Raw genomic sequence first — 22,690 nt, 5'->3', positions numbered from 1 at the left:
AGTACGCTTTAAACTCGGAGTTTCCATAAATTTTCAAGGCTTAAAGTCTACTATCTCTAGTTTACCAAGCCCGGTTTATCATGTAAATGCTAAAACCCGCCAAATATAGCGTGAAAATAGCCAGATGTCCAACGCGTTAGTCAGTTTCTCACGACTGCGCTAAGCTCGGGCTTAAAAGCTTTCTCGGCCAGGTGAACTTGACGGAAGGTACGAAAAGTAACTGCTCGCTCAGTTGCCGATATACCGCCGCGCTAGTCGCATTTAAGTAGATACGAGATACGAACTCCGCTCCTCCGACTTTTGTACGTGGGCTAACTTAAAACCAAAGTCGCCTGCGCAGCCGGCGCGCCTTGAAAGTGTGTGTGTGAGAATAGTGTGAAATATTCAAGATTGAAATCAGTTCGAAAGCACTGTGGAAAGTGCATTAAAAGTTTAGAAATTCCAAGGCTAAAAAGTGTTAAAAAGTTAACTCCCAGAAATGCACACACGCATACCAATGCAATCGAAAAGTTAAAGCGACGATCATTCATTACTGCTTCTTCTTCTTCTTCTTCTCTTTGCGACGTGTTTCGCTTACCTGTCAAAACGCGCGTGTATTAGTGGGCTCCATCGCTCCCTCTCACTCGCTCTCTCTCGATTTGCACATGCAAAAAGACATCAGTAGCAACAACAACAAGAACTCCACCTGAGAGCTTTCAAGTCGAAGTTCTAGACGCCGACGTTGGCAGAGGCAGCGCAGTCGGCAGAAGCAGCGCAGCAACTGAGAACAACTCGTACAGGTTTGTTGGCATTTTTTTGATATTGTCGCTTTTGATTTTTGTTTACCTCTGATTGGAATGGGAATTCGCGCTGGTTGGACTGTAAATATTGTTTCATAGGGGTGTCGCAATCGCTTACTATGCAAATATCCGAATAAGATTGTCTTGGGTTATGAATGATCTTTTGGTATAATCAATTTCGCATATCAAATTTGTACTATCGTATTCCCTTATAATAATAACATTGTTTTTTAATTACTTCTCGACTATCAAAAAAAACATTGATTAGTTAATTTATGGAAAATCAAAAAAAGCTCCTTGAAATATATCTTTGATGGAGATTCAATCTTTTCCTGCTTTCTTAACGATTAGATCTGTTTACTTTCACATTCCCCAGAATTGTTTGGTCAGATATTAATCATTTTACTATGGGATAAGATTTGATATCTGAGAACGTGATTCAGATGAGATCGGTATTAATGATAACAGTTAAAAGAGTGTGTGTATTAAATGGATTTCACGATAATATATCTTTATAAACAGTCGATCTATTTTTAAAAACAACCCTGGTAAATTAACTCATCCAAAGTAATCCAAGAGTCTTTTAGACTCCTTCAAACCTACAATTTTCTGCACAATTTTCCCACCAACATACATAACCCCGTTTGGCTTATCAAGAAAGCTCATTAAAAATGCAGAAAAAGATTTACAACTCCAGGCCACCGCACTACACAATCCGAAGCAAAAGTCAAAAGTCTTGCCTTGAACGCCTGTGCAAGTGCAAAATCCGCTTGCAAATTTATTTACCTAGCTTCAACTCAACTCTTTGAAACCTAAACAAAAAATGTATAAAAATAATTATGCCAGCAGCAGCAACAACAACATCGAACAACATCAGCCAGTGAAACAGTTTAAATGACTTTCAGTCACGGCAGCTCAGCAGGTGTTGCTTATAGGGGGAAATCAGGGGGAGGGCTCTGACTTCAACTTAAATATGCAAACTTTTTCGCTGTGCTTTGAGAATATTCGCAAATTGTGATAAGAGTTTCCCCAACTGTAAAACCTAATTAGCAAATGTTGTGAGGCAATTAAACGAAATTACAGTTCTCCTTCTTCCAACCCATGTTGTAAGTTGAAAAACAAAAAAATTGTCACAAAATGTCGCAGTGCAGTTTGGCACTTAATTAACATTTTTTAGCAGGCAAACAGAAGCGAAACGTGAGGCCTGAAATTGAAAGTAACTCTTCTTAGCATTTGTTAACAATATAAATTTACAATTTTTTTTTTTAGAACAATAAAATATTCGTATTAAACGAATTAAATATTGGAACAATAACTGCCTATTACTTAAAGTTCTTCTTGTTTTGTTTTGAAAGAAATTCGTTTTAATGATACAAAATTGTCTTACAAATGTTTATGTAACCATTTTTGTAATAGGTTCGCAATTTTCCAAACAAATTTTCTAGCGTGCCTGAAATTTGCCCGAAATTTAATAAAAGTTAAGCCAAATTAAACAGGTAGAGTCAACCACTCCATGAGCTGACATCATTAAGCTTAAAATCAACCCCAAAAAACCGGTAATCAAGTAATGGGGTAACGTCAAAGCGAAATCACATTCTAAGGTCTAAGAACAACAAAGTAAATTAGTATGAAGCTCTTAAGAAAATCCCTTCATTTGAAGTATTTTTTCCTGGTTACTGTCATGATTTTTTTGTAACCATCGTAGCCTTCCATCAAAGCGCCCAGCCAAGCGAAAGATTGACAAACTATATTTACGACTCCCTTCTGATGATCTCAGGCAAATGATGACAATCTGGCACGCAAGGGAATTCATTACATTTCGTTCTCGTAGATAAAAGCATTTTGCCAACTCGACAACAAAGGCAGGAACCAGCCACATTTAGATAGCCGTCTGAAGAACTGACCTCAAATTTAATTACCAACTTAACCTTTTTGGCCAACGCAGAAGTGGGTGCAGCCCATGTGACCTAATCCTGACCGAGTTGACCTATTAAGGGCAGGAAAAGTCAAGTTAGGCAAAGGAAATGAGGACATTTGAGGTGGGATGTGCTTACGTAAAATTAGACTTAGCCCAAGTGAGCGAAAGTGTTGGCCTGCTCAATGAACGTTTTATTCTTAGCCAAGGGAACAGTTGCATGCCAGCCGATGAAGCGTTTTACGGGCTCATAAAACTGGGATAATAAACATTTCTGAGACACGACAAGCTTTCGCCTTTGGGACTATTTTTGGAGCTCCGTTTTATGGATTGGGCCCCCAGAAAGAAATAAATGAATACGCAAATGAATTTGGCATTGCGAAAGGAATATTAAATGGTTTGCTTAGGTGGGTATCTTAAAAATTATTAAAATCAAATTAGTTATGAAATTTCACATGCATAAAACACATAAAAACGTTTCTAACTGTAAAATAAAAACAAATTATGTCATCTTAGTATGAAATAATTTATTTTGATTTCAATCTTTACAATGTTCTCTTACTTCGGAGAAAATTCTTAGATTAATGTCAAGCGATTTCCATAAAGTCATATTCCGTATAGAGATCATTAAATGGCAAACACATGAATAGAGATATGAATCTCGAAGAAAATAGAGAGAAAGGCTTGAGTGTGTGTATTCTTCTTCGCTTTTTGTATATTCGGTACTCGTAAGGTAAAAGAGAATATTCTATTTTTTGACATTTTCTGAGTTCTTAGTTATGGTGACAGAACCTTTTATCTTAAAGATGATAATGATGATCAAGTATACATATGCATATTCTATAATGTTTTGTATTGTGTTTATTACAAGACTTGACTTGGTTTGACCCTGGCACGCGTTTTTAGCTAAAGACTTTTTTATGTTTCTCTCTGCTTTCATCTTCTTTTTTCCATGATGGTCACGTTTGGACGTCTTATCTCTCATGTTACTTATCAAGTTTTGGGGTGTGGTTGTAATATGCAAATGCTGTTTATTTGTATGAAACAGGTTATAGTAAAAGTCAAAGGAAAATATTATCGTTCATTGTATTCGAACCTTTGTTTTAGTTAGATACAATTTTCCTCTTTGCCGTTATTTAAAAAAAGTTATTAAAAGTTAAGTTATTTTTTAAGTTTCAATACAAATAAAGTTTCAATACAAATATATTTATTGATTTAGATTAAAATAACATAATTATACGTTTTCTTCAAACTGGAAGTTTGTCTAAAGAACCATTGCTCGTTTGGTAACGAAATGAAAACTCGGTCAAAACTCCACGGGCCAACCTTTTCTCGTCTCATTCCAAAAAATTTCGTTTTCAATGTCCAAAATCTTTACGAAAAACCAAAAGTAAAACCGGTTTTAACGGTTAGAGACGCAAATACGCACACATACTTATGGAAAATGGTATTTCATCTACCCAAAACCCAAAACCCAAAATCCAAAATGAAAAGTAGGTGACGTTGAGCACCGTTAGGCCTTAAAACTGGTCGTTGTTATTGTTCTTCTTCTTATTGCTATTGCTGCTGCACAGAAAAAAACACAAATTTTATTTTTAGATTAAAAATCTTATATTAATTTATATTTTTAATCGAATTTAAAATTACTAAAAAGTTGTACTTATATGTGGACATAATTGATTAAGAAAATATTTATTTTCTTTAGTTATTCCTCAACATTAAAAATCCAACAGTTCTATTTAATTAAGAAAGAATATGTTTTAATTTTTTTTTATTTTATAAATTCGTTGATTCTTTTATAACAATGTTCTCAGTTTTTGTTGTTTACGCTCCTCTTCCCAAACTTTGTTATCAAACAAAAAAGTACATATTTTTTAGGTTGCTTGCATGTGAAAGAATTTTTGTGCGTTGTTTGCCGACCACGCCTATCGGATTTTTCAATTTTACATAATGTGGGCAGGTCGACGGCATTGCGTTGAGCGGTCGAAAAGGGGCGGGCAGGACGGGTAGTGGGAAATGGGGAGCTTTGGTTGAGTGGCCAAATAACATTGGAAGAAAACAACAACAGCGCAGACGCAGCAGCAGCGGCCACAGCAACAACAACGTCTGGCGACGTCACACTTGCGTGGTCAGCTTTTTATGCATTACCAAAAGCGAGACAGCTAATTTTTTAGAGCGAGTCAGGGCTAACGTAATGCATGCCAGCAACAAGCCTTGGTTATAGAACAGTGGATCTAGATCGGGAATAGAAGAAAAATTAGTTATATTATTGAATATTCCCGAATTATTAGTAAATTTTACTAAATAACGAAGGTATAGAATTTGAGGTGATAAGCCCGATGACTTAAAACTTTACAGTGAGGGCTTCCAATTCTAGCTTTCTTTTCTTTCATAAATTAGGGGGCTAGTACAAAACTCTTTTTCAGAATTTTTTCAGTTGAATTTAATAATCAGAAAACCATGAAAAATTTATTTTAAGGAAGAGAAGCTTTATTAATTTCGGATTATCCGATGTGCATAAAGTTAGCAATGCAACTTTTGAAAAGGCAAATTTTTTTCTATCGACAATTTGCCGTTATTTATCCGTAAATTATTCGTGAAAGAAAAAAATTTGCCGCTCAATTATTTTTAAAATTATGAGATGTTCTGCTAAGTTGATATCAACTTAGCAGAACACCCCCACTAAAGTTCAAAATTTCCAAAATCTTTTTTAATGGGAATTTGCCGTTATTTATCCGTAAATGATTCGCGAAAGAAAAAATTTTGTTGCTCCTGTTTTAACATTTTTTTTTAAAAAAACATAGTTGTTCTGCTAAGTTGATATCAACTTAGCAGAACACCCCCACTAAAGTTCAAAATTTCCAAAATCTTTTTTAATGGGAATTTGCCGTTATTTATCCGTAAATTATTCGTGAAAGAAAAAAATTTGCCGCTCAATTATTTTTAAAATTATGAGATGTTCTGCTAAGTTGATATCAACTTAGCAGAACACCCCCACTAAAGTTCAAAATTTCCAAAATCTTTTTTAATGGGAATTTGCCGTTATTTATCCGTAAATGATTCGCGAAAGAAAAAATTTTGTTGCTCCTGTTTTAACATTTTTTTTTAAAAAAACATAGTTGTTCTGCTAAGTTGATATCAACTTAGCAGAACACCCCCACTAAAGTTCAAAATTTCCAAAATCTTTTTTAATGGGAATTTGCCGTTATTTATCCGTAAATTATTCGTGAAAGAAAAAAATTTGCCGCTCAATTATTTTTAAAATTATGAGATGTTCTGCTAAGTTGATATCAACTTAGCAGAACATCTCATAATTTTAAAAATAATTGAGCGGCAAATTTTTTTCTTTCACGAATAATTTACGGATAAATAACGGCAAATTGTCGATAGAAAAAAATTTGCCTTTTCAAAAGTTGCATTGCTAACTTTATGCACATGATTATCCGGGGTATTTTCAAACATGTATTGATATTTCTTTTACATTTATTCTAAAAATCTTTCCAGATAAAAACAAAAAAGTTTAATTGTAACATTTTTTAATATTTTTATTTAAACAACTGCTCCACTGTAAGCTTTCATTGGCTGCGCAATCGGCGTCATGGTCAATCCAAACTTTAGCTTGTCTTATGCAAATTGACTTATTGCATTCTTTCTTACAAGTGTTCTATGGCTCTCCCTTTCTAGATCTCTTGCTCTCACATTTGCACACTTTGACTGCGTAATTAAGTGCCCTTTTAATTGAGTTTGGAGCGGTTTGCCTCATCTTCTACAGGGTCCATTCCCTCGGAGTTAGCCCAAAGCAGTTTTATATCTTGTTGTTATTTTTCTTATTTCGCTGCATTTTAATTGAAATTTATGCAGTTATTTAAGTGCACTGCTCTTTTTCTCTTTTTGGAGGGAGGATGCGGTTCAGCGATTCTTTTGTTGAAGTTTTGCGTTAACTTTGATTACATGAATCCATTTACTGTTCTATATTATGTTTTTGAGTGTATGCGAGGGGGAGTTCCCACAGCATTGATTCGAAATTGAAACTGCTTTTGCCATTGTCGAACAGGAAATTAGATGAAAAAGCGAGCTGCCGCAGTCGGAAGCTTTTGGGTCCAATTAAACGGGGTGAGGCTTTCAACGAAAGTGCAGCACTCAACTTGGTACAAATTATTGTTAGCCCAAGTTAATGGACTGCCAAAACTATTGGGATTTGTTCGGTAGCATTCGGAAAAAGTTTAGATCGAAAAACGGCTTTTAATGTAAAAAGGAAAATTGCTGGGAAATTGGATTGTATGGTGGTGTCAGTCCAATCTATTCACACTTGATTTTGTTCGATTTTGACAATTGTTATTAGGTATTTGGTTGAAATACAGAGATATTCCAAATGGTTAATTAAATTGTTAAATAGTGGGAAAAAAGACATTTAAATTGGTTGGTAAATTAATTTTATTTTCCATTAATTGGCTGTTATATGAATTTTATATGACAGAGATCTTATGCGTTGGGCCAATTTTAAATGTGGCGTTTAAATATTTCTGAACCAAATTAAATTTACTATTGTAGTTTACTTTCTAAAAAAAATGTAATGCCATTAATTATGATCTCAATTAATTAAGGTTCGCCGTTAAAAATGTTTATTTCCGTCTTTGGCACATTTGTGTGTAATTAGGGTAAAGAATTCCTAACTTAAATGTTTCCTTCATAACTTTTAAACATGCAATGCTATGAAAAGAATTTAAGATAATTTGTAATATGAACAATAACCCAAGTCTGAAAAATACTATCAAATTGCATCCAGCCAATAAATTGTAATTTAACTTATGGCAATCTGATTTCCTTCATAACTTTATAACATGCAATGCCAGTAAAATAATATATCCAATATTTAGTTAGGAACATTAACCGAAGTCAGAAGTCATAGCAAGATGTTTCTGATTTGTATTTAATTTATTGAAATTGTCCATAAATCATTCGCTGCATCTGAAAGCCAATCAATTTCCATTTAATTTTAATTAATTGATTTCGAAATTCTCTATCAGAATCTGAACAAAATTGTCAGAACTATTTTTCGGGTGGTTTCCAATTGCTCAATCAACAAAAATACTTGAAGAGGTCAAGACTAAAGGCTTCAACTTGCGTAACACGAAACTCACACAAAGAGACCACAAAAAGAGACAACAATTTGCTCGCCTGGTTTTCAGCTTTTGGGGGTCAATTATAATACATGTGAACTGCAAGTCTCTAATTAAAGTGTTTTTTTTTTGCCCAACCCAAAGAAAAAGAAACACGAGGAAATTAGAAAGCCATCAAAATAGCTGTTTCAAATCGTTTGGATGCTTGTCAACTTTCGGTTAGGTTTTTAAGTACTTTTGATGGCGTTTCACCCATTGTCACGCCGCTGACTAACGTGATTCACGCAATTTCGAGACAGGGGCGGCGAGGTAGACTGTTGCGAGGGGGTTCCATTAACCATTGTCATTGCTGCGCAACTGGCATACAAATTTCGTTGAAATTTTCTTGCTCGACTCTCCGGGTCTCTGGGGTAATTGTCATGCAATTTTAACTCGGCGATTCAAGGCACGATTGCTAAACCCCTTTCCCCCTTTTTGATAAGAGTTTAAGTAATTGTAGTTTTACTTGATGCAATGGTTGTTAGCAGAGTTGCGTTTTGAGTTTATCATTTAATTAAGGGAAGTGATTAACGAGCATCGATTGTAGATGAAAATGTCATCTTAAGACCAATTAAATTAATTTAATATTTTGTTCAATTATTGTGAGTTGTGTTATTGTGTGTTGGTACTTCAAAGGGAAGTTTTCTTATTTAATATATTTACTAGGGCTTATAGCCAGGTAAATACCCACGGCAAATATTGTTCAACATAAATTTCTGAGAAATCGTTCTGATTCATTGATTTCAAATACCGCAAGCCACTTCGTACTAATCTCTTATTTGTGTTTGTTGTACCTTTCAGATAGGCTGAAAAACCCACCCAGAACGAATCCTTGAGTCATGGATTGTAGCAGAAGAAAAATAAAAGTTTGCCTAATTGAAATGGATTTATAAAATTAGTTAGAAGTAAGTACCTAACCGAAAACCAATAATATATTTAAAACGGGGTCTTTTTTAATCAGCTTGTTAGGTATTATTTCAAGTCTTAAAAGAACTTTAAACGTTTTATTTAACGAAGTATTTGCCGAATCAGCTTGAATTCCACACCAACCAAAGTCAATAAAAGAATGCTCTCCGCTCTTCTCAAATTCGCGGTCAAGGTTGTTAACCTGAACCGCGCCTGCTTCTGTCTTTTCTTCTTTATAACATTTTTTTCACTTCTCATTCTTTTTAATTTCCACGCATTTTTATGCAAGCGAAATGTAACTGGTCTTGCGATATCATAAAATTATGAAATTATGTATACGCCTCGAGGGCTTCAAGCAGAAAAGGCGAAAACTAAATAGCACGGATTCTACATAAACAAAATTAAAACACAAAAAACATATAAGCTAAAAAAAAGAAATTGCCACTATTACACATAGCATATATATGATCATAAGAACATATTTATTTCATAAATTGCACAATTTTATGTAATTTATTATTATAAATCCTTGACCTTAAAGCTTTTGAAGATTCAAAATAGGGCCTTTTGAGTTTTATTTTGGTTCTTTTTTCTGCTTAAGCCTCCCCATTTATTTTGAGGAAATTACATAATTTATATATAATTTTTATTGATACAATACACCCGTGATCTCTACAAGTACTGAACAAAACAATCATAAATAATTGACTGAATGGGCGAGAAGCGATGGGGAAAAGACAACAGTAACCGGTTCAATAACTGACAACTGGAATGAGGCATAAATTAAATTACATTAAAAGGGCAGCGGCCAAAAGACGATCAACAATATTTGCATGACTCAACTGTAAGACACACACGTTTTGAACATACTGCCTCTTCAATGCCCATTTAATCGAGCTAGAAATTCTCAAGTTACGTTTGAAGTATTTGCGGCCGCCTCATTAGAGGCTTTTCTTTTCGCTAACCTTTGCATGCCCCTTCATTACAGACAATGAAAACTTGTTTTTCAACAATATATCTGCGACTGATCAACATTATGTTAATTCCATTTTGATGTGGGAGTTCACGGTGGTATATATTAATCTGCACACGAGAGAAACTTGTCTGCTAGCCAATTGTCGAGTGGGATGCTTGGGGAAATTTATGAATAGTTTAGTTATGAGTTATTTTTATAACTCTTGTACTCTCAGTTTTGACTTGTAAAGCATATAATATTTGAATATTTTTTTAAATATTTACTTACTTCTAAAACTATTTTTATTATTAGTTTGTTGTTACTTTAAATCCAAAAATATGGGAAAATATTATAGCTCCGAATGTACCGTTAATTACTGTATTTTATTCAATTAAAAATTTTAGAAAGCCCTCCCTTTACTCATCAAATAAGTTTGTTGCTCCCGGTGCTTTGTGGCACCTGCTTCTCCGGAAGTACTTTCAATCCTTGACGTGATTTTAATTATTAATTGGCTGGCTAGAGCGAGGAAAGGTCATAACCAAACATTTTCCTATTTAATTAGCAAACTAAAAAGTTCGAGTCATGGCAACCGTATTTTAATTTTGCCGTTGCCACGGCTGACAAAATCACAATCGCCGGTTGAGATGAGCAGCGGACGTGATTTATCGACTGCATCGGTGAGCAGTTCCCCTGCAAAATCCAAACCCAAAGCCAAATCCAGACACACTTGAGTGCCAGTTGGCCATTCATCCATCTGAGCAGTTTATGGAGCCTCTGGGATCTGATGGTGCCAGTCAGTTTTGTTCTGTTCTGTTTATTTATTTACAAGTGTGAAGACTCAAGTGTCGAATAAATCGGATAAAGCTGGCTAAAGTTCTAACAGGGTGCAGAGTAAAATGAAGCGAATATAAAAAGAGATAAGGTGCGTTTTGCTGCTTTAAAATTCTGGATATAAATATTTAAATTTGATATTTTATGTTAAACAAAAAAAATTGATTGCATTTAATTAGGTAAGCTCTAAAAACTCTTACATATTTTATAAATAGTTAATTAAACCATAATCATCATTTTGAAGCTAATAATCGCGTGCCCATACTTTGAAATCGCTCTATTCGCTTAAGTATTCAGAAGAATTGGTTCAGTTATTTCCGCTGATGAGTGTAGTAATTAACATTTAAAATTTTTATGTAACAAAAAGGTTTTCTTTTCAATTAGATTCCGAATACAAATAATATATGTGGTTTTTAGATACAATTTATAAAAATAAAAAGGTTAAAGCTCTTAAAGTCTTGCCAAAGGCGTAGCTGTAACCCAAATTAAACAAAATAAATGGCAATTTCTTCTTGGGAACCTTAATAAACTTTTTCAGAATCCATAGAAATCCCCAAGCTTCCGCCGTTTCTGGGCTATAAATCGCCTCTCAGAAAGATAACGGACCATCTTTGGTAGTTGTTTAGTTAGTTAGTTAGTTGGCAACGCCTTGGGGCGTGGAGAGCGGCACGCAGAATTATTAACTGACAGCGGCAGCCATTAACAATGCGCACACACATGCACATGAGTCGTTCTTGCAACATCAGCAACATGAACAGCAGCAACATGAGTAGCCGTAACATGAGAGCAGCAACATCACACTGACAAAAATATGTTTTGCAATTCCAATTTTGAATATAAAACAAGAAAGGAAGCTACCTTCGGCCAGCCGAAGCTTATATACCCTTGTAGATAAAAGAATACTCACTCGGTGTAGTTCCAGGGATTCCAGATTCAGCGTTTCGATTTATTTTAATTTTGTTTTTAAGTAGTCAAGAATCAAAACGCCTACTTCCTACAAAGTTACAATGAATTTTCTTATATTTGTTTGGGAGCTTTAAGATATAGTGGTCCGATCCGGCTCGCTCCGACATATGTACTACCTGCAATAGAAAGAAGACCTTCGGGAAAGTTTCATCGCGATAGCTTTAAAACTGAGAGACTAGTTCGCATAGAAACGGACAGACGGACAGACAGACAGACGGACAGACGGACAGACGGACATGGCTAGATAGACTCGGCTATTGGTGCTGATTAAGAATATATATACTTTATGTGGTCGGAAACGTCTCCTTCACTGCGTTGCAAACATCTGACTGCAATTATAATACCCTCTACAAGGGTATAACAAGGGTATAAAAATTACAATTCAGAAAATGTGATTTAAAGTATTTACAAGTAATTCTTAATACAACTTATACATATAATTTACATGTTTAATATAAATATTTCTTCAGATTTACATGTTAAAATTAAATTAAAATATAGGTATTTAAATTTTTTTTGGTTTAAACTGATTTGTAGGTATTAATCTTATTTTAAAAAATTTAAATACGTTTAGTATTTGTTGTTTTTGTCCGTGTAAATCAGATAAGATCTACTTTTTATCAGATTTTAGATAATCAAAAGGTAAAACACTACTGTTCCCTATCATTTCCAGGATAAACATGTTTTTTTCGAGTGCAGCAGCAGCATCAGCCGCTGCCTCGTTGCACTTTCCATTTGCCAAGTCAGTGAGCCGCATCCCGCTCCATTCTGCTCTCATCTTGGACCGGCGAACGTCCCCGATGCATTGGCTACTTTAGCTAATGACTTTATTGAATCGACCGAGCCATATCCCCAACCCGATCTCTAGTCCCCTGGACCTCCATCCCTCAATCTGTTCGCTTCTGTTGACTCTTCGTGTGACTTTTGCCGTATCTAGCGAGAAATTAGCACAAGCAAATTAAATGAATAGACGACAATGGGCCATCATCATTATACAGAACGTGTTAGTATCGCCCTGGGTGGCTATTCAAGCAGATCCAATTGGGTTACTATGGGAGTGAAGACTTTAATGAAATGTGTAATTCTACTTAATTTTATATTTCCTTATATATACATAAACTTTTTTCTTCAAAAGTTAAAGTTTGTTTTTATTTATCCTATACCTAAATATTTATTGAATTTTTTCTCTACGTATACGTAATATAAGTTAAGGCTGTGAAAAATAAAAAAACATTTACGGTTAAAATGTAAGCCTAAACAACGAAATCAAAGAGCAAAACCCGATGGGAAAACTCGGATTCTTGTGGTAAATATTTTTTCATATTTTATTTTTTTTATTTCTCTTTTAAAATTTTAAATCATTAAAACATACGTGCAAAAGCATAAAAGTCATAAATTGTTTGCTTTAGACCAACTTCAGCTGAATAACTTGACTTGTAACTAAGCTGAGTTAATGCCTAAAACGTTGTAACACGGCTGTTAGGACTGCAAACATTCGAGTTTACCCAGGCCTAAGACTTAATACTTAAGACTCAACTAAACATGCCCCATCGTCCCCTTTCAACCCTCCTCCATTTTGCTGCCTGCCTCATAGCAATTATGCTTAATTGTTTGACACGGCCGAAGAAGATGGTTAACCGTTTCATGTAAAATGCAGCACACATGTTATGTAAATAACGGTTTTACCTATGCAGCAATATGACAACCCAGTCATGGGTGGGGACAGTAGAACAAGATATGGGGGTGAGATGGTGGAAAAGATGGGACATAGACACAAAGTGGGACACCAACAGCTGGCCGCAGAACGAAAAACGCTTCCCACTTTTCCTCCCCACTAACTAATGACAATGTCTGACACACATATGAAAAGGGGCTGGGAAACGAGAGGACTTTGTGGGATGCCTACACCTAAATATAATATTTTTAAGGTTCTTGAGAATTTATTTGCTAAAGAAAAATTAATTTGACATCTATTTATTCGAAGTTGCTCTCAGTTAACGCTTTTTATAAAATGTTTACGAAAATAATGTTTATTTCTTCGATAAATCGGTTAGTATTTATTTTGTTTGCAAAGGTTTCATTGATTTCAACGAATGCTATTTGAGTAGGATCGCATCGACTTCAATTTGTTTATCTATTTGACTCGTTATTTTTTCAGTGTAAAGGGATAGCCAACAAGTTTTTGAGGGCGTTGGCAGCTTTATTGTTGTTTGCACAACTTGTCGCACTTGCAGCATGTTGCACGCTTGTCATAACGATAGATAAATACTAACTGAAAAGTATAGAAAAAGAAGAAAAACGCTGACAGTTTACTGAACTACTTATGGCTGAGTGCGAGCGAAAGAGATCGCAACCATATAGATAGCGTCTAGGGCTTTTGTTAGGCGGCAACTTTCACCCAAAATAAAAACCAAGTGTCTAAAGAAGCGGCAACAAAGTAAAAGTTTTTCCCAGTCCAGCGAAACGTGAAAATCTTCCACAGAAGCGAGTGGGAAATAGGGATCCAGAAAGAGACGGAAGACGGGAGCTTCCGTTGGCAGCCCGAAGTGAAATGTGTTAGCCACAAATCAAACAAGAACAACAATTATAAGACCAGCTGGAGAGATGACAACAAAAGATGAACACAGCTTGAACTTACATGTTTTCATATCTAAAAACTAGTTTGACCCATTTCCAAGACCATCCAACTTACCTGTGTGTTTTCCTCAACTTATAAATTGTATGTGAACAGAAATTAGCATGCTAGATGACTGGGTTCTGCAGCCTGGGAATCTGTCTTCTCTCCAGAAAGACAGGAGAATATAGATCCGAGATCTTCAGATTCAGCGGAAGTTGTTTCTTTGATTTCTATTCCGCTTCCTCTCTGAGCTAGTGTAAGTTTTCCATGGAAATCTCGAAAAAGATCTAGATTTAATTAAAAATAAAACTAAACGTTAAAATATTTTAGTTAACTTGATAAAACTGAAGGTCTCTTTAAATTACTATTAATTAAATATTTGAAAGCTGAAAGTACTGGCGAAAAAGAAAACTAGCTGATAGAAAATTGCCCCATTAAAGCATTTCGTGTTGAATTGAGTTTTCCATGCCATTAACCGTTAAGAAGCATCACCCAAAACAACCCCAATTTAATTTAGCAAAAGAAACCAAAATTTCGTTAGCCGTCTGCTCCGTCACTCAATTAAGACAAGTTCTAACCTCACTTGACTTCGGCTAGCAGAGTCTATATTTAGAACTCCGAAAAAGAGGAGCCGCCAGCAAAATTGCATTTCCACTGTGCCCAATTTTACGGAGTTTTCCAAGGCAACGGCAAAAGCAGAAACGGCACAAACTTTTCCCCAGCTGTTGTGGCCTGTTTTGCACTTTGCCATGGCAACAAGTGCGGCCGAACATAAACAAAACAAAGAAAATACAGCACGGAAAATTCTTGACTCGCGTTGCCAACTAACTACGATTTTGAACTTTACTTTTCATCTACGGACCTTGAGATATCCTCTATTTATTTGATTAATTTTCACAATTTTTAAAATTTTATTTAAATACTAGAATATATATTGCTTTTTAAAATAATTAATTCTATATTATGTGCCATAGTTTTTTTGCAAATGGGTACTGCTAATATAGGGGTTCGTAAAAAGCTTCAGGCGATTAAGATATTTAAACCAAATATTCTTTGGATTTTCATAGAAAAGGTTTAGAAGTTTTTTGTTTTCAAATGTGAGTTCATGATAATCCTCAATAAATTTGTTTAAATTATTTGATCTGATGACTGCTTTTTAGGATCAAATAATATACCCGCTAATTCCGCGGTATGAAAATCAAACAATAATCCCAACCACGATTCGGGTGAAAATCAATAGCAGAAAGGTGGAGAATGCAGGTGAGGAAATGTGAGCCGAGGGGTGGAAAGGTGAGAGGCACTATTAGAGAGTCCGCGACACGTTTTTCCATTTGATTTGCAGGCGTGCGAGTCGATCCCAGTCGAGGCGGCCGACAAATTGAAGTAAATTTCCTGTCTGGGTTCCTGGTCCGGCTGGTTCGTTCCCACTGGTGACCCAATTTCCGCGGAAAAGCGACTTTTCATTAGTCTAAGTTCCCTTTTATTTGGGTTGCGCTAGGTTTGGCCCTTCGTCTGGAAAAATTTGCACATTCTGTTGATTAAGTGAGTGAAGCTAATGGGTCTGTAGCGGAGTGGAGTGGATTGGTTGGGTCTGGACAATCCTCGAAAGGTTGTTGGCCTTTCTTTTCCACTGTGATCTGCCTTAAATTGCTTTATTTGGCCGTCTTCCGTTTCCCAAGTTAATTGATTTGGTTTGGTTGCTGCGGACGATTTTAAAATGCTAATGGCAGTATAGCTTGAACTTTAAGTTGGGAGTTTGGTCGGAGATAAATCGAATCGAGGTGACTAAGCTGTGGATTAATGGGTTCCAAGCACGACAATTGACGAAGAGTGCTGCTTTTGTGCTGAATAAAAATACTTTAAAGAACGCAAATGTGTAGCCTAAATATGTATGGATACATGCAATACATACATATGCGACTAAAAACTAGAGTTATGGTGAAAAAATAATACGTAAAAGAAAAAGTTATTTACTAAATCTTAAAATGATTTAAAAAATTAAAAATGATTAGTTTTGCATTATTTCAAGGATAATAGACTTTATTGTTATTATTTTTATCGCAAAAAATACTTGAAAAACTTAAAGACAGCAATTAAATATATTATGTTAAACACTAAAAAGAGTCTTTTAATGCCAAAAAAATAATAATCTTTTTCTATGGTATTTTTGTGAGATATTTTATCTCATTGGTGGTTTGATTCATGGCTATGGCAATATGTTAAAAACCGAAAGACCCGGGAAACCCACACGAAGTGGCTGCCACATTATGTGGCAAGAAATGTGAGGTTGACTTGGACGGCACGCTGACAATTACACTTGGCGGCTTTTGCTTGGCCAGTCGTGTTGGCCAGTCAATAAGCGGCAACCCAGACTTTTGACATCAACAGTAGAACATCTCTATCACGAATCTTTATAGAATAGATTCAATTAATTTAGATAATATTAGCCATTTACTTTGTAAGAGCTGAGAAATTCGAAGAAGACCTCAAAAAAAAAATTTCTTATGAGTAAGTACGTGTAATTTGTGCAAATACTTTTGACCACATCTGTATACCAAATGTTATAAATTTCAAGTTGCTTAAAATATGGTTTTAATCAGCGTACACTGTACATTTTCTATTGACACCAACGCACGGCGTGTAAATCATATAAACATATGCACATCACCTCTGAATCACGCTCTTAGCCGGGCAATCAAAATGGCCCAGAGCTCTATAGCTCAGTCCCCGATTCCAAACACCGCTTTGGGCCTTTTCCCTGTCTTTCGACCACCTACACACGATCACCGATGTGATGGCCAGAAAAGAGGTTTAAAGGAAAAAATAAAAGAAGCCACGCGACGAGTCTTAAATTTTGTGGTGGATCGGAAGGGAAATGGAGAGGAGTATCCCAACACAAATTTATGCAAGTTGAAAATCGTGACACAATTGAGAAAAGTTCATTCCATTGACTTTGACTTGGCCTGGCTTTGGCTTTGGCTTTTGCTTAAGCTTCGACTCTATAGGTTAGCGACCATTTGTTAGCCACACAACAAAGTTGCAGAATGAATTGGGAGGCGTAGAAAGAGCAGATCACAAAAAGAACACAGCAGAAAGGTAGAAATGCTATTAAGATAAACTAGCGATACCTTATAAAATCATTAAACAAAGAAAATATATTATTTAACTTAGTGTTTTAAAAAAGGGTATAAGTTAGAAATTCAATTAAAATATCTCAAATACTGCTGAATATAAATTATAAAAAGATATAAATATTTATGATCTGAAGATATAAATGTTTGGCATATCAATATCGTATCTCCAAAGAACCATTTTCTGGGGCTTTTCAAAATCTCCGTTTCACTTCGGCGAGCTAAGTCAAGCCTTCCTCTTGGCCAACTTTCGAGCCAAGAAGCAGAACCATCAGCGGCATTCGTTGGGGTAATTTAAGACGGGCGGCACACATTGCCCTCCTTCAGTCAGATTCGCCTTTGCATTCACTCGTCTGTCTATTTACCGCTAAGAGCAACAAACAGCGTCTGGCAAAGATCGTCAGAATCGGAGTCTCCACTCCAATTCAGTTGCCAAGATGAGGCAACCTCGTCTCGGATTTATTTGGATTTCTCGGGCCCAGTGTGTCTCCAGTTTCTGGCATTTCAATGCTCGCTGCGATCTCTCGCTGTCATTGAGGACTCTCGACTTACTTGCATGTGATACTATTTATGCCATTACGAGGGGTGAGGGGTTTGAGTGGCTTATTGAGAAGGTTGTTAAGTTTATTAGCATGAAGGTAGAAGACATTCACCGTGGGGTTTTTCAGTTGATGCGTGGAAAAGATTCCACAAGACCAATAACTATTGTAGAGCGCTGAAAAATAGGGAAGGAAGAGTAAAAACTAAATAAAATCTTTAAAAAATATATACATTCACTCGCAAGATTTTTTAGTTATTATAATTACATAGATTAGCAATTATAATTTTAAGCACTAAATTATAATTCTAATTCACTAACACATTCTCTTTGTAATGCGATATTTCACACAAAACCACATCACCTATATTTAACGTTTACTTTTCGAAAATACGTATACGCCCCGTTGATATCGTTACGCCAATTACCTCCTAAATGCTATTTTTGCACGCGGTCTTTAATAGCTCATCAATTAGCCGAGAGCTGTCAAAAATAACTGGCATTCCTCGGCTTGAACTTGTCTTTAGGGGTAGCTACAGATATAGATACTCTAGAAATATATTTCGTAAAAACCATTTAATTACATGTAAGAGGAAATCGGTTTATGGCCAAATCCGCTTACGGAAAAAACGAAAAACAGAGAAAAACTGAATCGAGAGCTTTTGTGTATCTTTTGGATACAGTTCTACAGATACGTGTGTGACCCACACAGATATAGATATTTCTCTGCGTAAGCATTATTTTTTCTTGGTCTTTTTTTATGCAATCTCAAGGTCAACGGCAAGTAGCTCTTTATGTATGAATGGCATCTAATTGTTCGTGATGAGAACACACGGCTCGATGCGAGGATGACAAAGTGCTCGGCTGGGTGGGTTGCGGGTTTATGGGTGGTGCCTCCGTAAGTACATTTGCTAATGCATGTAAGAAGATTTTCGGGAAACAGCTAAGCCCCTTTATCGTCGTGTTCGCATTTCAAATGCGCTTGACAATGACACTTTTTATCTTTCGGATTGGCAAATGTAGCTCAAAGTCAATGGGCATTTGACATCATTTGGCAGAACGATGTCTTCATTATTTAAACAAGTGCTTGCCATATAATGCTAATGTCTTGTTCCGTTTCTTTCAGCTCGTTGGATCTCAATTGGATTGTTATCGTTATGCTGTACAGTAAAACATGGCAAAGTCGACACTTTATGCTGCTGGGGTGACCTGCCTGGGCTTTGTTTGCTTCGCCTTGGCGTCTGTGGCCATTGGCATACCCATCTGGGGTTACTACGATAGTCCATCGGGTGAGTGCCCACCGTACAATATTTTAATTTGATCAATCTAATTCGTATTTCCAATTAACAGGCGGCTATGACTTCGATCGAGGTTACTTTGGACCGTTTAAGGTCTGCAAGCAATTGACGTATAATCGCGAGAAATGCGGCAACGACGTATCAAAGTTTAGATTAAGCAGTAAGTATTTTTAATGTTGTATTATTTTTATAAATCTTTAAAAATACTAATTAAAGGAAATACTAAATTTTTATAAACTTACCATTAACTAATTATATCTCTTAATATTTCAGATGCAGTTTTCGTCAGCGGACTTTTGGCCATCGGCAGCTCAGCAGTGCTGGGCATTTTCTGCATTTTGTCGGTCATTCAACACGCGATGATCTCATCCAGGGAGAAGGTGGTAATGCCCTACACAACTTTAGTGATAGTGAAGTTAATGCTGGCGTTGCTCGGAGGTGAGTTCAGATGGTATTTGCTGGGAACGGCAAATAAACGTAATTTATTTCCAATATTTCCAGGTGTACTGGCCATCATAGCAACGGTTTTGTTTGCCCTGCAAATTGATGAGCAGGAACGCTTTGGCTTCAAGATATCGCGGGGCATTTCCTTCTATATACAGGTGATTAATGGTTAAATACTCATGTAGTTGAGAGGGCAGTAATCAGGCAAAGCTAAATATGTAATTTTCTATGGTCAAATCTTAAAAATAAAATGTGTTAATCTCCGATTGCTAATGTAATCTACTCGTACCACTCTCGTTGAGTCTAGAAAAAAAAGTATTAAAGGTTGTTGTACTTTTTTTTGGAAAAGTCGTGAATGTTTAAAAGAAAATAAGATTTTTAAGATTTATCCAAAGATATTAATGTAGGAATTCAACTGCCAAATAATATAAATATTAAATATTAAATATAAATATTAATGTTGTTCTCTTAATTTTACAGATTGTGGCTATTGTTTTAACCATCGCTCTGTTTGTGGCCGCCCTGTACGATGTGATCTACTCGCGCAGTCCCGGCGGAGATCCCACGATGGCGCTGGATGCCTCATCTCCTGGCAGTGCCACCACGTTCAACAATCCGGGCTTCAAGGAGCCGCGCAGTCGCAACGGCGTCTCGGTGACGGACGCCTCCGGGAAGCCGTACAGTGGAATCCGGAATGGAGCAGGCACGGCGGGCAGTGTTGCCTCCATGAGCACCACGGTGACCAGCGTCTCCAATGGTTCCACCCTCGACTCGGTAACGCGATCGCCCCTGCGATCGAGCCTGAAAAAGCCGAGACCTCGGCCGGATCCAACGTTGGGCATTCAAAATCCCGGCTATTCCGGATCCGGCAGCTCGCCTCCGATGCGGCGCAATGGAAGCGTTAAGAAGGTCCGAATTCAGACGCACAGCACCGAGGTGTAATATGGTTTCAACCTTTTAGGATTAGGTTCTTCAACAAACAAGCAAACGAAAAAAGAAAACAAAAAATTATACAAAGACTGTGTACAGTAGCAAAAAAGACACAAAGGAATGTTAGGATGAGATACGTTTGTAGGTGTCTCTCATTAATTAATTAGTAATTCCCAACTGCAAATTGAAAATTCATTTTCATTTGTCTTCCAAGAAGGATGCATATTATCATTTGGCCTAGACCAAAATTTCTATGAGCAACGGTTTCCGTCCACGGGCAAGGCAAGAGTATTTAATTCGAGTTGAATTTCCCAGAAGTATTTGATTTTCTATATACCTCCCCAAGTGCCCTTCAGACCACGCCCCAGTCCCCGCACTTTGGAAAGAATTATCCACGAAGACACTGGAGTACCAACCAATATACCTATAATTAATTTGCAATATTCTTATTTAACAGAGACAAAATAAACTTAAGCATTATAAAGCGACATTTGTAAAATACATAAAAATCAAAACGACACAAATTGTTATTTATAATTAAGTTTAAGTCAAGGCGAAATGAGCGAGTTTCAAATAGATTCGATAATTGTATGTTATTGTTAGCCGTACTTTATATTAAACGCGTTAATCAACCTAACGGATTATAATAATTGTTGCGCTAAGATTTCACTATTAAAGACACTTAGATTAATTGCTAAGCTTGTTTGTTTAGTTTTTGTAATTTAATTGAAAAATGTGTTTCATGTTTTTCGCTGTTAAGTAAGAAATACTAAATAAAAGCAAAAAATAAATATTAGTTGGTAGTTTGCTTCTTGGAAAAATGGAATTATTGTTATAAATGTATTTTCTCTGCGGAAAATATTAAAAATATTCAACTTCGAGAAACTAAAACTTTTAATGTATTCGCCCTATTTAATTATCTATTAATAGAAAAAAGAAATTAAATTTTTTTTTTTTTAAACCGATATAATTTTTGTTTGTAAAATTACAATATTTAATGCAAACAAGAAAAAAGCTAGCTTCGGCTTGCCGGCTTATATACCCTTGCAGGTCATTTCAATTAATTTACAAATCGCAAAAATTTTAAATTTCCTTTTATTTCACATTGATTTTTCGATCGTTTCATATTTTTTTTTTCGATTTTTTAAATATTTAATTGGAAATTCAGAAATATAAAATAAATAATATCCCCCAGAGTAGAAGGTAATATTTGAAACAAGAGAGAACGCTATAGTCGGGTTTGTGTCCCGGCTATATAATAACCGTCACTCGGCTAAAGGGAGTGCAAGGGAGATGGATATATAAAATTTTTTTGATTACGTATAACTTTTGATTGAATGGTCCAATTTGAAAAATGTCTTCTACATTTCGATAGATATAAATATAAACAACAAAATTGCATTTATACTTCTCGGAAATCTTTAAAGGTGTGGGCGCCAGACACATTTTAAACTCATTAGTGCGCGATTGTGGGCGTTAGAGGGGGCGTAGCGCTCGGCTGAAATAAACTTGCGCTGCGTAGGAAGCCCAAGAATATATGTGGGAAATCTCAACCTTCTAGCTTTTGTAGTTTCCGAGATCTCAGCGTTCATACGGACAGACGGACATGGCTAGATCGACTCGGCTAGTGACCCTGATCAAGAATATATATCCTTTATGGGGTCGGAAACGTCTCTTTCACTGCGCTGCAAACTTCTGACCAAAATTATAGTGCCCTCTGCAGGGGTATAAAAATTCGACTTGGCCCATTGTGCAGTTAGTGAAGACAACATCCCAATCCAGAGAATGCTCCTCAGCAGTGACTACACCCTTTCTACACGCTCTACATTTTACTCAAAGTTTACATTGTTTCTACATTCTACATCGCTGCTTATTGGGAGCGCCGAAAAGAGCACTGCTTTCGACCGCAAGTTGTTCTTTTTTGTCTAAAGCGGCCGTTATTTTTGAATTCCAAGCAGTTATTTTTGAATATTCACAGCCGATTTGAATTGAAATTAAAAATTACAATTTAAAATTACAAATTAATAATTAAAAATGACAAATTAAAGTTCCAATTGGCATCAGCGGCCCAGTCTCTTGTCCTCTGTAACAAAATATAAATTAGTATACATTTTTAAATTTAGTGAAAATACGTACCTGCCTGCTTGATCCCCACATGGATCGCTACCAGGCGGAGAACGAAAATAAGAACACTTAATTATGTTTAAGTACGAGTGCTGCA

General features: G+C 36.0%; 1 protein-coding gene across 2 annotated transcripts; it reads left to right on the top strand.

The window, feature by feature from the left end:
• Positions 1–222: 222 nt before the first annotated feature.
• On the top strand, positions 223–21,265 carry LOC108065205 (uncharacterized). Of its 2 annotated transcripts, XM_017153130.3 has the most exons (7): positions 223–779; positions 8,655–8,758; positions 18,924–19,086; positions 19,148–19,255; positions 19,369–19,533; positions 19,597–19,697; positions 20,020–21,265. In XM_017153130.3, exons 3-7 carry the CDS (start codon positions 18,972–18,974, stop codon positions 20,479–20,481), a joined length of 951 nt encoding a protein of 316 aa, XP_017008619.1. In that variant the 5' UTR covers positions 223–779; positions 8,655–8,758; positions 18,924–18,971; the 3' UTR covers positions 20,482–21,265. The 2 variants fall into 2 exon arrangements, with proteins under 2 accessions (XP_017008619.1, XP_017008620.1); XM_017153131.3 differs by lacking the exon at positions 8,655–8,758.
• The last annotated feature ends 1,425 nt before the right edge of the window (positions 21,266–22,690 follow it).

Source organism: Drosophila takahashii, chromosome 3L (assembly GCF_030179915.1).
Source record: "Drosophila takahashii strain IR98-3 E-12201 chromosome 3L, DtakHiC1v2, whole genome shotgun sequence".
Classification (NCBI taxonomy): Eukaryota; Metazoa; Arthropoda; class Insecta; order Diptera; family Drosophilidae; genus Drosophila; species Drosophila takahashii.
This window is presented reverse-complemented; position numbering and strand designations above follow the sequence as displayed.